Below are 17100 nucleotides of genomic sequence, written 5' to 3' on the forward strand. Positions count from 1 at the left end.
AAGATCTATCTGCCCTAATGTTTTCAGATGAATCGGAGTAACCGTTGTTGGGTTGCTCCCCCTAAATTGGTAATTTTTAAGGAAATTTTGCCGTTTTTGGTTATTTTCTTGAATATTATTATTGATAGAGATAAACTGTAAACAGCAATGTTCAGCAAAGTAAGATCTACAAATAAATCAGCATGACCAAAATGGTCAACTGACTCCTAAAGGAGTAATTGCCCTTTATAGTCAATTTTTTGTAAATTTTTGTAATCTTTTACTAAAATCTTCTCCTGAAACTACTAAGAAAAATTTAACCAATCTTGTCCACAATTATCATTAGGGTATCTAGTCTAAAACAAATGTGTCCGATGACCCCTCCCGTGAACCGTGAACGCCGACATGGCTAAAATAGTATATAGGGTAAAATGCAGTTTTTGGCTTATATCTTTGAAACCAAATTATTTAGAGCAAATCTACAGTGGATACATTTGTTCGTTAGGTCAAGATATATCTGCCCTGAAATTTTCAGACTAATTGGGCAACTTTTTGTTGGGTTGCTGAATTGTAATTTAAAAAAAAAGAATTGCAGCTTTTGGTTATTATCTTGAATATTATAGATAGAGATAAACTTTAAACCGCAATGATATACAGCAAAGAAAGAGCTACAAATAAGTCAACATGAACAAAGTGGTCAATGGAGCCCTTAAGGAGTTATTGCCCTTTATAGTTAAATTTTAACAATTTTCATAAATTTGGAAATTTTTGTAAAATTTTACATGTATCTTTCCACTGTCACATCTGGGCCAAGTTCATTATAGATAAAGATAATTGTAAGCAGCAAGATTGTTCGGTAAATTAAGATCTTCAAACAAATCACCAACACCAAAACGCCATTTTTTTCATAAATCCATCTGTGTCCTTTGTTTAATGTGCACATAGACCAAGGTGAGCGACACAGGCTCTTTAGAGCCTCTAGTTTTTTATATGTAAAAGAGCATGTCTCTAGAACCGTAAAAGTTATGTTTTCCACAATTCAAACTTGATTTGTGAATTGTAGTAAAACGCATGATAGATTATTAGTGTAAAAGATGCTATGCGTTGAGTTTGGGCAAACTAAAGTTAGAGAACGGAAACAAAATATCAGCATCGTTTATATTTGTAAAGGGCATAACTCTAGAATGGTAAAAGTGACACCATCAAAATTTACACTTGATCTGTGTTATGTGGTAATAAGCATGGTGTATAAGTGTCATAACATTTGGTTGAGGCAAACTTATTAAGTTAGAAAACGTAAACAAAACATTCAGCATTTTTTCCATTTCTTAAGGACATAACTCTAGAATGTTAGTAGTGACGACACCAACATTTTAACTTGATCTGTATTTTGGGGTAATAAGCATTGTATAAAAGTTTTATAATATTTGATTGAGGCAAACTTAAGTTAGAGAACGAAAACCAATTTTTTGACGGACGGACAAACGAACGGATGTATGGACGGACATGGCTAAAACTTAATGCTCCCTCCTGTACGGAAGGGGCATTATAAACAAATAACAACCAAAAGACGAACAACAGTACACAAAACACATTTCAATACTTTATGAGATAAAACCTTCCAATGTTTGTGAAGAATAATAACATGTACAATGTATGAGCAGTATGTGTAATAACTGCACACGGGACTTCAACATTCAACACAGAGTAATGTTTCAACGAATTCAAATTATCTATCTCTATAATATTATATCGTTGAATCTCTATAGATTTTCCATCCCCGTTATTCTAGCCCAATTAACACATTACGATATCCCTTTAAAAAAAACCTTAAAACATCAATTTACAGTTTCATTTCAGGATTTGGTGGACCATTTGTGGTGCCGTCTTCAAAATCATATGACTCCATTCCCATTAACAATTTTGCCTCCTTTGTTTTTGCTATTTCTGGTAGCTCTGTTATTGAAGGAGTCGTCTGTGATGGTGATTCGGGGAATAGTCCTACACCAACGGATGGCCAATGTGATGTCATTAATAATTTTTTATAAGATTCATGCTTCTTAGCTATATCTCCTGGAGTTGCCCATGTAGCTGGGGTCATACAAACAAACACGATATGTCGCCACCGGTCATTGTTCGGACGTCCAAACTCTGGCTTGGAATTATCATGGACTGTCCGAGAATCCCACAAGATCATTCCCCCTTTTGGCGCGGGAACCTTTGTTAATGTACATCCTCGTTCCTCAATGTACCATTTTATTTCTTTTTCGTCTAATTTGTAAAACTCGATTTCCTTAGTTTCAGGACCTACATGAGGAAACTTTTTCATAAAATTTTCATGTTCTTTATGTGATTTTGCTAATACACGAAAGCAGTGATCAGTTTCGCAAGCTTCTTCTAGATAAACCGCTCCTTGAAAAGCGTGTAGACCTATTCTGTGCCCGCCTTGGTCAATGTGAAGCCATTCTTGATTTGGTTTTGCATATAACTTATTACCTAAAAAATAAATGTCGGTTTATATTAAGTTTTGTAATACCTATAGGATGTAGTATTAACACGACCGACTTGTCCACACATTTCTCGTGCAGGTCAATATGTTCCAACTTCTTGTCCTGGAAAGTCGCAGTCATAATAAGGACAAAAACAAAAAATAAGTCAAGAACATTTCTTGTAATCACTTGGCCGGGTTGTCCTTGGACAAGTGCATACTATTTATATTTCCGCTCCCTTATACCTAATCAAACTTCCATAAAGAAAAAGATAAACAATAGACACCAGATCACTCACTAAATATTCTATATGAAGTGACAATAAAAGTCACTTGGCATCTTTACAACAACAAACCAAACACAGAAACGCAAACATTCCATTCATCAATCAAACCTTCTTCAAATGAAATTTGATTCCACTTTCGGCAGCTGCAATTATATCTTTACATAACCAATTTTCAGTTTAACTACATTTTTACTTTTTTTTATCATTTAAAGAGTGAAATCACATTAATACTTAACTCCGAGGAAAAAACAAGTTATTATCATAGTAACCTTTGATATAAAAAAATATAAATTTCCGTAACCTGTATATTGATCAATGCTTTACAGGCAGTTGTAGTTTCAATATTTGGTTAAATATGATTCAATATGCTCAATTTTTGTACCAGTAGCTTGGTATTTTCATACATAAAAATAAGAAGATTTGGAATGTTTACAAAAACAGTCAACCCTTAACCAGGGACCAAATAACGTAGACATTGACAACTTTAGATAGCAATTATAATGAAAAATTGTATCCAAACGATATGATATTATGTGAAGCATTACTGAAGAGACATGCATTGTCGAAGTGCGAGTCTGGTGAAAACGAAATCGTACCATAACATATACTTTTGTCACATACCTTCTTCGGGTGGATATGACAAAGCCACAGCATCTATACTTGACAACAACTTTTCTGTGTTCCATATCTTAGAAAACACTTCCTTCGCCTTAAGTCGCACCCTCCAGCTAGCATTAAAGTGCCCAATACGATATCCTTGAATGAGTGATTCAAAGCTTGTGAATGGTATGCCAGTATCCTCAACCTGCTTAGCCCAATCTTTATATTCTTTTATATACGTGTCACATTCTTGTAAACTTAATACATTTGGTATCACGGCATAACCATTATCCTCTAAACTCTTAATAACGGCGTCTCTAAATAAAAACAATACGTATCAAAAACTGTTAGTTTGGTTTAACCATGTTAGTTAATGTTAGAATCGTTCAAGTTATAATTTAAGAATTAAAAATATTTATATGACATAACATACTATAATATTTACGTTCATACAGTATATAGGTACATTGTTTGTGACAAGATAGCACATACCTATAATTTCTTGTACAAAAAGAGTAGGTTCTGACTTCTCCATGCTTTTCTTTTGTTAATAACTCGTGTGTTACGGGTTGGGTTTCAATTAAATTAAACATCGACGTACTGGAACTTATAGCATATTATAATAAAAAGATAATATCAACACAGTTTAATCTTATAGTTATGATTCATATGATATTTTACCAGGTTTACTGAAGTTATTTACTGTGCTAAAAATACGATAATTTGTTCAAGAGTTACATTTCCTTGTTTATAAATCTACACATTCATTGACATTGGATATATAACATTACCAACAGATATCAAACAGTGTCTGTCCTATAAATTGAGAAGATCGCTGACTCTTACAAATAGTTCTGTCAAAAGATTAACCCCTTTTGACTTTTGGTATCGTTTTGTCCATGGAGAAATAGCCCCACAGGACGCAATTACGACTGGACACAATTACGAACGATTTCCAATGTTTGCCCTCTGAGATCATATTTATTTATATTAATCAATAAATGTTTTTATAAATAAAAACCCTATTAAAATTCCCTTGTTTTTGTGATAATACAAATTATGTGCACTTGGAGAATGTTGATGACGATGACAAAATAATTCTGAAAATATTATAAGAACGGCAATCTGGCCTGCAAGTTATATAAAAAAAACCATAAAGGTAAGTGCATATTGCCTTCTTTTGTTAATATATAGAAGGAAAAATATCTCCTGATTCTGTTCATATGTGTAATGCCTTTTATCTTGCCCAAATAACCCCACAATTGACGTTTTTTAGACTCTTGTGACCCTATTTATGGTCAAAAGAAAATATGTTAATTTTATTGAAAATTCCAGAGAATTCCGAAAGAAATGTTGACCTATATAAAAAAAATTCATAGATGAATGATAAGTACACCACTGAAATGGATAAACTTGAATTCGGTGCTCCTTTAAAGGAGGAACTTCCAAAAAAACAAAAAAAATCAGAAATCTTTCCTTTACACATAACCGACATTTCGTCTGCAACCACTGCTGAAGTAATTGAAGTAAAAAACAAACTTGTGCATCTTATTTTCCTATGAAAATGTGTTTCAGATAAAGATAAATGTATGCTTTATCAATCTAGACTGTTGTCATTGATTATTCCTGCAAGATATATCAATATAGTGCTGTTCGGAATTGTGTCCATATGTGGGTCTCTTGACCCGTAAAACGAGGTCACGCAAATCTTACTAAAGTATCCTAACGTGAATAAAAAATTATGTGGGATATGATGCAAAATGGAAAGCCTTCATACATCTTTAATTCTATGGTATAAACAATTCAAGAAAAGTAGTCTACATAAAAAAATATTAATCACAGTTCAAAAATCGTTCGTAATTGTGTCCGGTGAGGTAAATCCTTTCGAAAACATTGTTTTAAAGTGAAATTAATATCCGTATTATCTCGTTTTTGGATATTCCTGGAAGTTAATAGTCTTTATTCGTGTTCATTTGAATATTTAAAAATATAAATTAAAAAATAATAGCATACCGGTTGAACTGCATTGGGCTTCCTTTCACCTGCTGTACGTACGTACAAATAATAATTTCACAACAAGGTAAACACACTACCTATATTTATCATCATGCTAAAAATAGAAATTAGATACTATTTACTAGGAAAAACACGAGATACACATAGTGTAAACACCACTATATACTAGGAAAAACACGAGATACACATAGTGTAAACACCAAAAAAGGTTTGTTATTGTCCACGAGTACCACGTGTATCATAATTTCAATTAAAATCCCTTTGGGATCCTTAAGTTTTCTGTTGATGCTATGGTTTTATGAAGCATCGGAGTTAGTGTCCCCTTTACCTCTGGGCATGGCGGTGTATTTATACCGACAAACAGGCAACCCAGTTAAGCAAGGTTCTTGTTGACATCATGAATTCATACCCGTAGCCAGAGGGGGTTCGTACGAACCCCCTCTTGAAAACAAATAGGCACTAATTCAAGTCAAGGTTCTGTTTGAATTGTGACTGTTAAAGTTGAGTTCGCGAGTCCAAATACCCCCCCCCCCCCTCCCCAATGGGAATTCCTGGCTACTGGCCTGATGATTTTTCTATACCCTAAGCGATCGTTAGAGTTCATATCCCACTATCAAACCACAGGATAAAGTAATTGGCCAAATTTCCTCTACTGAAATCTGTTCGTTAACGATACACGTGGTACAAAGGGATAATGAAGAATCTGGGATCTTAACACGTTAGAGAACCTGGAATTAATACTTTCACATGTTTCACGAAAGCATTCGTTTAGCATTTAGAATGTACATGAAAAACAGCCACATCTAGAATAGCTAGTGATAAGTATTTTGAACAGATATATCATGTTAAGGAGGGGTATTTTCGAAAAATACCAGTCGAGAGAATGTTAAATTTCACGAGCCGTAAGGCGAGGGAAATTCATTCTCAAGACTGGTATTTTTCGCAAATACCCCTCAATAACATGATATATCTGTTTAATTACACCGAATGTTAATGTACTAAAACGCATTGATGATCGTGACGTTACAAGCGTCCAGTCGGATAGAGTATTTTTTGGCAAATACCACGGCAGAGAGGGTAAAAAAGGCATATCCTTTTAGCAAATACCCCGGCGGCGTTAAAAATGAACGATCTTCATTTGATAACAGTAAATTGGTGAAAAATACACTGGCTATTAACCAATCAAAACCCCGGATTCTTACATAAGGTGTAATTACATATAATATCATGTTTTGTATATCATATTTAAATAATGAATAGTTAAACTTAAGATTGTATTGGTTGTTTTCATTTCGCTGAACAGGTATGTAAAGGCCCGCATTCGAATGGAGGATTTTCTCGCAGCGTTGAAGTACCATTGGTGGACTCTTGACCGGGCTATTGTTTGCTCCTTGGTCGGGTTATGATCTATTTGACATGTTTCCCGTTTCCATTCTCTGTTAAATCAAAAGCTTGATACATTAAGATGTTCGAGAGAAAACGGTATTAAGGAGATTATAATAAATAGATAGAACGCTCAACTTTTATTAAGTGTTATATCATTTTATACATTCTGAGAATAAACCAATTTATCTGTAAGAAAGTACTTTAAAATAAATTCATTAAATTTGTAAATCGAAAGTTAAAATCCCAGATTTGTTTTATTATCTAAAAAATTCAGTAATTATCCGCGTATATTGGACATTTTTTGAAATAAGTGTCTGATCTTTTTCTGTTTCTATATAAAAAAAAATATGTGGTATGATTGCCAATGAGACAACTCTCCAAGAGAGACCAAAATGCCACAGAAATTAACAACAAAAGGTCACCGTACGTTTTTAAAGTGTTCCTGATGATCCTATGGTTCTCTCTGATAGGTAATGTGTTTCCCTCGGTTTAAGTTTATAACCCGGATTTGTTTTCTTTCGATCTATTTGATTTCAAACATATTTTAAGATATGAAAAGGATTGAGCAACAGGTACAGCCTATAACAGCTCTCTCCATATTACATGTTCAAGGTATAATTCAATTATAACAACTGTATTGAAATAATGCAATATACATGTAGTGGAACATGCATGCTACTTATGAGCACACACGAGCAAATATATGTTTACAGTGTTTCTTACTAAATGCAAAGTATATTTAAGTATATAGGCAATTACTCATCATGTATTCAAGAACCTTGAAACATGCAAATATCCTTTATAAGTCATTAGAAATATATATATATGGCTTGAAAGAGACACTAAGCTTGCTTAGTAGATTAAATGAATTAATGTTTAAGTGGAGGAAAAAAAATAAAAATAAAACTAAATGAAACAAAAAATAAGTTAGTTTCAAACAAAACGTTGAGTGTCACTGATATATTTATGAACAGATTTTAAAATAGCAATTATATTCATATCATATGAAAATAATCTGTTTCCAAAAAGTAATAATTTAATATTTATATCAACATTATCAGTAATGGAGTTAATGGAATCAAGAAGGATCTGTCTTACATCATTGTACTTAGGGCAAATGAAAAAGAAATGTTTGTTATCCTCAACAGGGTGATTACAGTTTACACAAAAAGTGTTCTCGGATAAGAATTGATTAATCAGATGAGATTTTAGGTTGCTAGCATTATTTCTGAGTTGACAATGACTTATATTAAGTTTCCTTATCCCATAGTTGAAGGGTTTAAATATATCATCAGTCCTATAAAACTTTACCAGTCCACTTCTAAATATACCCAAACTTGGGGATTTTTGTAAACTCAAAGGAAGACTATTCCAAAGTCTTATAGTGGAAGGAATGAAACTATTGAAATAAGAGCTAGTTCTAGCAAGAGGCGGATGAAAAGTGTGATTTTCATTCCTCAAAGTATAAGGGGTTTGTCTGGGAAGATATGGCTGGACTAACTCATATAAGTATGCAGATGTCATCCCATTTAATATTTTATAGAATAGTATAAGCTTATGTTTATTACGTCTATTCTCCAGAGTTTCTAAACCGAATTCAATATAAAGTTTTTGTCTGGAGGAATTACGTCGTAAACCTGTAATTATTCTAGCGGCTTCTATCTGAATATTTTCAAGAAGCTCAGACTCGTGCTGGGAGCAATTGACTCATACAACATCACCATACTCTAATATAGGTCTAATAAAAGCATAATACATACGTATAAGTGAACTCCTATCTAATAAATGCTTAACTTGACGAAGCACAGATAGACGAGAGCATGCTTTTTTATAAATAATATCAATATGTGAGTTCCATGAAGCTGATGACTGAAATGTTATCCTTTCGATCTATGACTTTTGAACACTGGTATACTACTGTTGCCTTTAAAAAGCTCAACAATAATAAAGGCGTATGTTCTTATCATCGTTTCATTCAATAGATGGGACTGAATAAAAGTGTTTGGCGTTTCACGCATTTTTTAACATTCCCTTTGTTCAATTGTTCAATTGTCTCAGATGCTCCTTCGCCATTCTCTATACAGCTGTTGTTTATTTATATTAACGAAATATTTAAATGTTGGAAAATGACCGACTACACCGAGACCTACTAAAAACTAATGAAATATAAAAGCAATACAAAATATCGGTAAACTGTTTTATTAGATTAGTTGGCTTATTCTATTTAATATCGTCAGTGAATTAGTTCAAAATTTCTTTATATGTTACGTTCCAAGACGTGACATCTAGACTTCAATTAGAAATGTTATATTTAGCTGATATGAATTACATCCAATTAGGGGCTGGTGGACCATTAGCCTCGCCATCTTCAAAATCGTAACTATCGACGCCCATTAATAATTTGGCCTCATTTGTTTGTGAAATTGCAGGAAGTTTCTTTATTGAGAGAACATCATCACATTTGTCTTTTGACTTTTCTGATTTGCGTGTTCTGTGACGCTTTTGACCTTGAGATGACCAATGAGTTGTCATGGCAATATCCTCGTAAGCCTGGTTTTTAAATTCGATATCGTCTTTTCCTGCCCATATTGCAGGTGTCATGCTTACAAAACAGACACAGCGCCACCTGTCAGTATCTGGTCTTCCACTGAGTGTAGCTATAGTATCATGCGCAGTCCTCGAATCCCATAAAACTATTCCACCTTTTGGAACAGGAACAGATATCAACTGACAACCATTGTTTTCATACCATGTTCTCTCTTCCTCGTTAAACTTGTAAAATTCACAACGCTTAGATTTTTCACCGGCATTAGGAAAAGCCTTGAAAAATTCCGAATGCAATTCATGAGATCCGACCATTACCCGAAAGCAATAGTCTTTATCGGTTGCTTCTTCCATGTAAACAGCTCCTTGGTATGCATGGAGACCTGTACGTTTTACACCTTGGTCCATATGCACCCAACAATCACCATCTGAGCGGAAATCAGCTTCACCTTTAAAAAAAATATGTTGCGTATTATATTTTCAACACACTGATTTGTTATATGATCACTTTTGTTACATTACCTTTTCTATTTTTTTCTATTTTAGATGTTACAACAAAGGAGACAAATAAAACTTTTACTGAATGCACTGCAAAAAGATCGTATTAGTACTAACACGAAGGTTGCAACGCACTTATTTGAATATGACTTTTTGGAAGCATTACTTAGTATTTAGAACCCATTCTGAATGCAATCTTGCTTATAATGAATCGTTCATGTTTGAGTTCTTTGATCGAAAGTGTATATCTAAAAAACATTTCGTTTAAACGAAAATCGGTATCATATGCATTTTATTATAAAGCTTATGCTTATATCTCTGTATGTTTTCTTATTTTTTTTTCTACAGAATTTATAACACGTTAGTAGCGGACATCTATTTATACCCGGTATTAAAAAGGCGAATATTCTTATAAAGCGACGGTTTACATACAAAGCTAACCAGGTAAAAATAAGGATACATGATGACTAAAGTACGATTATAACATGATTTAATTAGTCAATTACCTGTTTCTGAAGGCATAGCAATAGCAATTCCATCTATGCTTGTCAGAAGTTTCTTTGTCCCCCATACCATTTCGAAAACCGGTTTCACCTATAAATGAAAACAAAATCAATATCTATTGATATGGAAAATATTTTAGAATATAATAAATACTTTATAATTCATTGTACAGCACGAAATTGATTCAAAGTCCTATACTAGGTAGCCAAATGCTTAGTAGAAATGTAAGGACAATACTTGAAAACTCAATATGCATGCAATTAATCATATTAAAATAAAAGAACATAGTTCCAATGTCCCTGGCGTTGCACATATTTTATCTTTCCAAGGTACAAGGGCAATAACTAAAAACTCGTTTTTGTTCTTAAAAACTTTTTGTCATTATTTCAGAAAAAATATGGCTTCAGAGCAAATGCAATGTGAATTCCATTATGATTAATATTTACAAGGGGCATAACTCGTTAAAAATATTTATGATCAGAACTTATTGTCTAAAGTGCCAAAAACATTTATATTTAAACCTTTGCTTTACGTTTCATAAAAATTCTGGCAAGATTTGTTAACTTGAAAGCGTTTACAATACATCCGCATAATTCTTTCAAAAATGATTGATCAGCACTAATTGTTCTACTCGTCCAACATGTCCAAGACATAGCTAATACAAAGCTATGATATAAGTTTCATAAAAATCTGGCAAGAAATGATCATATGAGTGCACTTCTAACGATGTGATTTTCCATATAATTAATGTTTTCAGGGGGACCTTACTTTTAAAGATAATTGATCAGCACTGATTTTCGAACTTGTCCAAAACATGATTCCCGACAAAAACCTATGATATAAGATTCATTAAAATTTGGCTAGAAGAGTACACATGAAAGCACTAACAATTACGGACGGACAGACGGAAGCCTGTTATTTGCATGTACCCATAAGATTAGTAACCCCTTTAGGCACCGATGTCCTAAGTTCTATGATAAGACATGAGTGATAAGTCACTTGTGGGTATTTTAACTAACTTTGTTATTTACATTATTGTTTAAAAAAAAACATATACCTTTAGTCTAATTTTCCATGTTGTATCAAAATGACCAACTTTGTATGATTGTATGACGGACCTTTGCTGCATCATTCTTGCTCCAGTATCCTTTAATTTTGAATACCATCTTTTATAACTTCCAGCATGTTCGTCACATACTTCCTCTGATAAAACATTTGGAATTACTACATAACCATTAGTCTTTAACTTCTCTAGAATTTCGTCTCTGAAAAGATGGAATATGAATAAATGAGATAAGAGCAAAACAGATCAACAAGACAGTATCCAAGGTATTACAACAAAATATATCAACGAAGGTACAGTTTGTAGTATTAATCAAAGAAATACTTACACCCCCTCCCCCTTATCATTCAATTCGCATTCTAAATACGTTTTTGTTTATGTAAATTTGTTTAATTCGTTTTACATTCGAATTATACTGTAATGTGGATACCCACTTAATTGTGATTCGAAATAAATAATAATAAATTAACTGATGATGCTATTCAAAAGTAAACGACGTTAAGACAGTAAAGCAAACTCATTCGAATTAGTTAATGCGAATCAAATTCAGTTATGTATACATTGTTTAGTTAAAGTTTTCACAGAATCAGAATCAGAATAATTTATTATAGTGTCACATACCAATATAAACACAATGAGTACATTATTACATAATATGCAATTAAATAATAAATATTACAATTAAAATATTGGTACCAGCCAAATTACTGACTTATGAGACACTTTAGAAATATAACACACATATTATAAAACAATTAAAACTAATGTACTAAAATATTACTGTACACAATATCTTCTTCGATAAAACATTTGATACAAAGTTTTAGCTAAAAATGGTTGAATAGCATCATTTGACATTAAAAAAATGAATTTGTCCTGTAAATCAAGATCGTTAAAAGAATCACAAATCACAAAATCACATAACTGAATACTAGTTTACTATTTTACTACGTAGACATATATATCCCCCTGTATATATGTCCGGTAACTAGTCTAACAATTTTAAACGCAACTAAGAATACATACAACAAGATATATGTGCAACTACAAAAATAATCCTGTATATATTGGTGGAGGATAGCATTATTCAAAATATAGTGTACATATATTCCTACATTTATGGTGGTGGGTTTTGTTCTACATGCCTTAACGGTGTGATTGTCCTACAAAGGATGTGAAGATTTGGAAGAAAAAGAATACATATAAACGTTACCTATTCATTTTGAAATAAAATATTTTAAAATCAATCCCCTCTGTATCGGTACAATATATGTTTTAAAATCAATCCTAACTGTCCATGTTATTTGTATTTATTTAAAGAGGATACATTTCACAACAATTGGTAAGTTAAAGTACGTCGTAATGATATCTAATCTATATTGTGTATAATTACACTAATAATTTAGTTTCACAACAAGTAGTAATTTAAAGTATGCAATATAATCATTAAATAATGATATCTATTTTTAGTTTAACATGTTTAAATACAGTCCAATATTTATTTTAATATGTAGCCACCTATTGAAAAAAGTGGCGATAATTCGAATACGCTATTAGACTAAAAACGTTAGTAAGAAGCGTTTCACATTTTATAGTGATTGGAAACATTATTAGCTTTCAGTCCCCGCCAAAAGTATGCACTCTTTGATGTGAAGGGAGTAGGTCCGGTAATATCCCCTTTAGCCCCCAAAGTATTGCGTTTTTACAAAATTGTTAAAATGTTAACTTTTAGTTATTTATTAAAAAAAGTAACATGCTTTTGTTATATACATATGGTCTGTTTTTTTTATAATACAATGACCATACATCAGATACTAGCATCATAATTATGTCATGCAAAACACTGATATCTTCACAATTTAAACATTTTTGCCATTTGTTAGACGATTTCTGTCTAAAATGAAAGTGTTCATACTTAATATTTAAATATACGCTGTATTCAATGATAATACATTTCATATAAATGTTGAGAGCGAACACGAATGCGGCCACTTATTTTTGATAGAAATCATCTGAAAAGGTACGTTAAATGGCATATTTGATAGATTTTTTTTATATATAAGCTTGAATTTGAGCGTTTTTAATGACCATGCCAGTCACAATCCTTTACAATAACTATTGAATCGAATGCAAGAAGATACTTTTTAAAAGTGTTTTAAAAAATGTTTTATCAGATGTACCTCAAATTTTAGTCCGAAATTAGCCCTTCCTGGACTTTTTATTTGCGTTTTTGTTAATAAACATTTGCACTTTTAATTTATCAATAGACAGTTGCGCTGTTAAAAATTACAAATGTAGATCTAAAGAACAAATTGAAACAAGCTTAGATAAACTAGATATAGGTACTCTAACTTTCAATCCAATATATTGGACACAAGAGGAATATAGTTTTAACATTTAAAGCTAATTTCCAAATGCTTGGATAAGAATACTTGGTTTGGCTTGCTTGCTTTGTTAGTATAATGTTGCTCAAGCATTGTAATAAAGATTAACATCTGCAAACATTAATTTATTATAAAAAAAAGGCGGCGTTAAACCTGCATACATAGTACTTAAATTTGATTTGATGTTATCTTGAAGGTTAGGAACACCCAAATGTAGATGTAAAAAATGCGGAAAAAAAACGTTATCAAACATCACCAGTGTCCATAAACGCGAGGTTTGGCTAGCCACAAACCCGGTTCAATCCATTATTTTTTCTAAAAATGTCCTGTAACAATAGTTATCAAAGGTACCAGGATTATAATTTAAAACGCGCGTTTCGTCTACATAAGACTCATCAGTGACGCTCAGACCAAAGAGTTATAAAGCCAAACAAGTACAAAGTTGAAGAGCATTGAGGACCCTAAATTCCAAAAAATTGTACCAAATACGGCTGAGGTAATCTATTTCTAGGATAAAAAATTCTTAGTTTTTCGAAAAAATCAAAGTTTTGTAACAGGAAATTTATAAAAATGACCATGTTATTGTTATTCATGTCAACACCGTGCTGACTACTTGGCTGGTGATACAAGTCAGGAATATGGCAATTGTCATCTAAAAGTTTGTTTCTATGTATGTTGCATTGTCGTTTGTTTTTTTGTTGCACTTCAGTGTTATTGTTGTTTCGTTGTTTTCCTCTTATGTTTGATGTGTTTCCTTCGCTTTTAGTTTGTAGCCCGGATTTTTTTGTTTCTCTCAATCAATTTATTACCTCGAAGTTGAACAGCGGATAAAAATATTTATAATAATATAGTTGCCAAAATTATTTTTCTTAAAGAAAATCATCGGAAGAAAACAAGAGCTAGTTGGTGAATATTCCGTATCAACTTCACAAATACTGCACAATGGTCCTGAAGTATAGACTCTAGGTACTGGCGTTCATTACGTGTTAAAGTGTTATTTTTATTTGTCGTTTTATATTTGCAATGTTTACTGTTTAGTCCCTTCATGGAAATATACTTTTAGCGTGGCTATGTATACGTATTTATACATCGCGCATTTTTGTTAGTGTGCTATTGTTATTGTTTTTATTTTTGCTATGTTGTACCTTGTCCATAGGTACCATATGCCATTTTGTTTTTCTATGTGTTTCTTTGTTATTTGAAATAGTTTTTTGTTTCTATTATATCTATTTGTTTTGCTCACACATTGTTGTCTTTAATTGATTTTTTTTAACTTAAAACCTAGACTAAGTTTAATCCGCCATGTTTGTAAGGAAATGTCTGTACAAAGTCAAGAATTTGACTGTTGTTTACTTTTCGTTTGATGTGTTTGTGGTTGTGATTTTAGAACTTTTGTTAATTTTTTGGGTCATATATCCAACTTTCTTATACATCATCTCTGCATATCAGCGTGTTTTTCTTCGTCGTGGCAGTTTGATCGTAGATCCATGTATATTATCACTGGACTAGTATATATTTGTTTAGGGGCCAGCTGAAGGACGCCTCCGGGTGCGGGAATTTCTCGCTACATTGAAGACCTGTTGGTGACCCTCTGCTGTTGTTTTTTATTTGGTCGGGTTCTTGTCTCTTTGACACATTCCCCATTTCCATTCTCAATTTTATATGACTTTGAGTTGCATGCCCTATCGATGCGTTTGTTTACCCACAGTTTGACTGTGCTGTTATGGTTTGTTTTAAATCAGGGATTTTATAAAATCTCTGACATTTTCAGATAATTCTAAAATCTCTAGATGTTAAAGTTGTTTTGCAAAATCCCTGAAATGGAAATTAGTTTTATATAAAAACGTTGTTGCTGACGATATTTAAAATCCTCAATTCGATGTTTAATCATATGAATGTCAAGAATGTATTTAAATGTATTCTTTCCAATATATTAATAGATAACTTGGTTGAACTAGACATTACAGATTCCTTTTTTAAACGTCGACTATAGGAATAAAATGACCTTGCAGTACACATGAGAAATCTTGTATATCACAAATGGCGAAGAAGTTAACTGCTTGAAAAAGCATTATGAATCAATTGCAACCCACCCGAAGGAATTTAGTATTTTTTAATCATACGTGAAGATTATTTTAAGTAATTATGATTTTTACGCAATTTGAAAATAGAGCAAACCAAATAAAAAATCACATTCAAAATACAATCTTATAGGGTTTTTTTAAAGCTAGACACTGTGTTTCGACTACAAAAGACTCATCAGTAAAGCTGACATCAGAAAAATGATAAGGCCAATTGAAGGAGGAAGTTGATGACCTGTCCATTCTATGTAGTAAAAATTAAAATCACAAAATTACTGAACTCCGAGGAAAATTCAAAACGGAAAGTCTCTAATCAAATGTCAAAATCAAAGAATAAAACACATCAAATTAAACGAATGGACAACTGTCATATCCCTGACTTAGAAAAAGCCTTTTCAAATGTAGAAATGTTTCGTTATAAACGTTATTTATAACATTTTCTTATTCGTGTTATTTAACATTCCCTGTTTTATTCCATAGATTTATAAATTATTAAGAAAGTACGGTTCATTAACTCCTTCAGGCAAATTTGACCTTAGACAAATTGACTGTTCTGTTAATTCTTGTTGTCATGTACATTAAAGCTCCTAATGTTGAAGAGTATATACATTTCTGGTATTCAAATGTTCAGGTTTAAGCGTGGATGGTCATTTTCGACGCACGACATTTACAAAATGATTATTCATTTCTTTATTATTGAATTCAGCCAATGATTTTTTTAAAAGCACTCAATTATCTAAACATTTTTGTGAAATCTGTAGTCGAAATCAGGTGTTTTATGAATATCCTAGTATCAGTGATTACACAAATCGGTTGAGTGTTGTTTTAAAGCATGCGCACTACGATAGCCTTGTGTTTGTAAACTTCAACAGACAAAATTGATCAACGACATTTTGAAAGCTGATTTTTGTGCATTTTGCTTTCAATTCCAGTCTGTCTTTTTGAGTAACTTAAGCTTTTATAAGACTCATTACAACTACAGAAATGTATCCTTAAAGTAATCATTCCATCTTCTGGAACTGAATTGAAAAAATGGTATAGACGCATCCAATACAGTAACAAAACAGACCATGCGGAATGTGTCCATCGGACACAGATGATGACCCCGCTTCCATATCATATAAAATTAGTAAGGCACATAAGTGAAGAACAGTTAAAGAAACGCTACCCAAATTTGTACTTGATCTGAGTTTTGTAGTAATACATATGGTGTATAAGTTTCATAAAATTTGGTTGAGTCAAACTTAAGTGATAGAACAGAAACAAAACA

The 17100-nt window shown here is 32.3% G+C and overlaps 2 protein-coding genes across 2 annotated transcripts; both read right to left on the minus strand.

Moving 5' to 3' along the window:
• Nucleotides 1–1569: 1569 nt before the first annotated feature.
• Nucleotides 1570–5497, minus strand: LOC139502068 (uncharacterized). The gene is made up of 3 exons (XM_071291395.1): nt 5368–5497; nt 3376–3671; nt 1570–2475 (listed from the first exon to the last, which is right to left on the minus strand). The coding sequence occupies exons 1-3, from the start codon at nt 5379–5381 to the stop codon at nt 1823–1825; spliced, it is 963 nt and encodes a 320-aa protein (XP_071147496.1). The 5' UTR covers nt 5382–5497; the 3' UTR covers nt 1570–1822.
• A 3442-nt stretch (nt 5498–8939) lies between these two features.
• LOC139502069 (uncharacterized) lies at nt 8940–12767 on the minus strand. Its single transcript, XM_071291396.1, has 4 exons — nt 12579–12767; nt 11360–11567; nt 10305–10392; nt 8940–9749 (listed from the first exon to the last, which is right to left on the minus strand). Exons 1-4 carry the CDS (start codon nt 12584–12586, stop codon nt 9082–9084), a joined length of 972 nt encoding a protein of 323 aa, XP_071147497.1. The 5' UTR covers nt 12587–12767; the 3' UTR covers nt 8940–9081.
• Between the last annotated feature and the right edge of the window lie 4333 nt (nt 12768–17100).

The sequence above is a fragment of the Mytilus edulis genome, chromosome 13 (genome assembly GCF_963676685.1).
Source record: "Mytilus edulis chromosome 13, xbMytEdul2.2, whole genome shotgun sequence".
Classification (NCBI taxonomy): domain Eukaryota; kingdom Metazoa; phylum Mollusca; class Bivalvia; order Mytilida; family Mytilidae; genus Mytilus; species Mytilus edulis.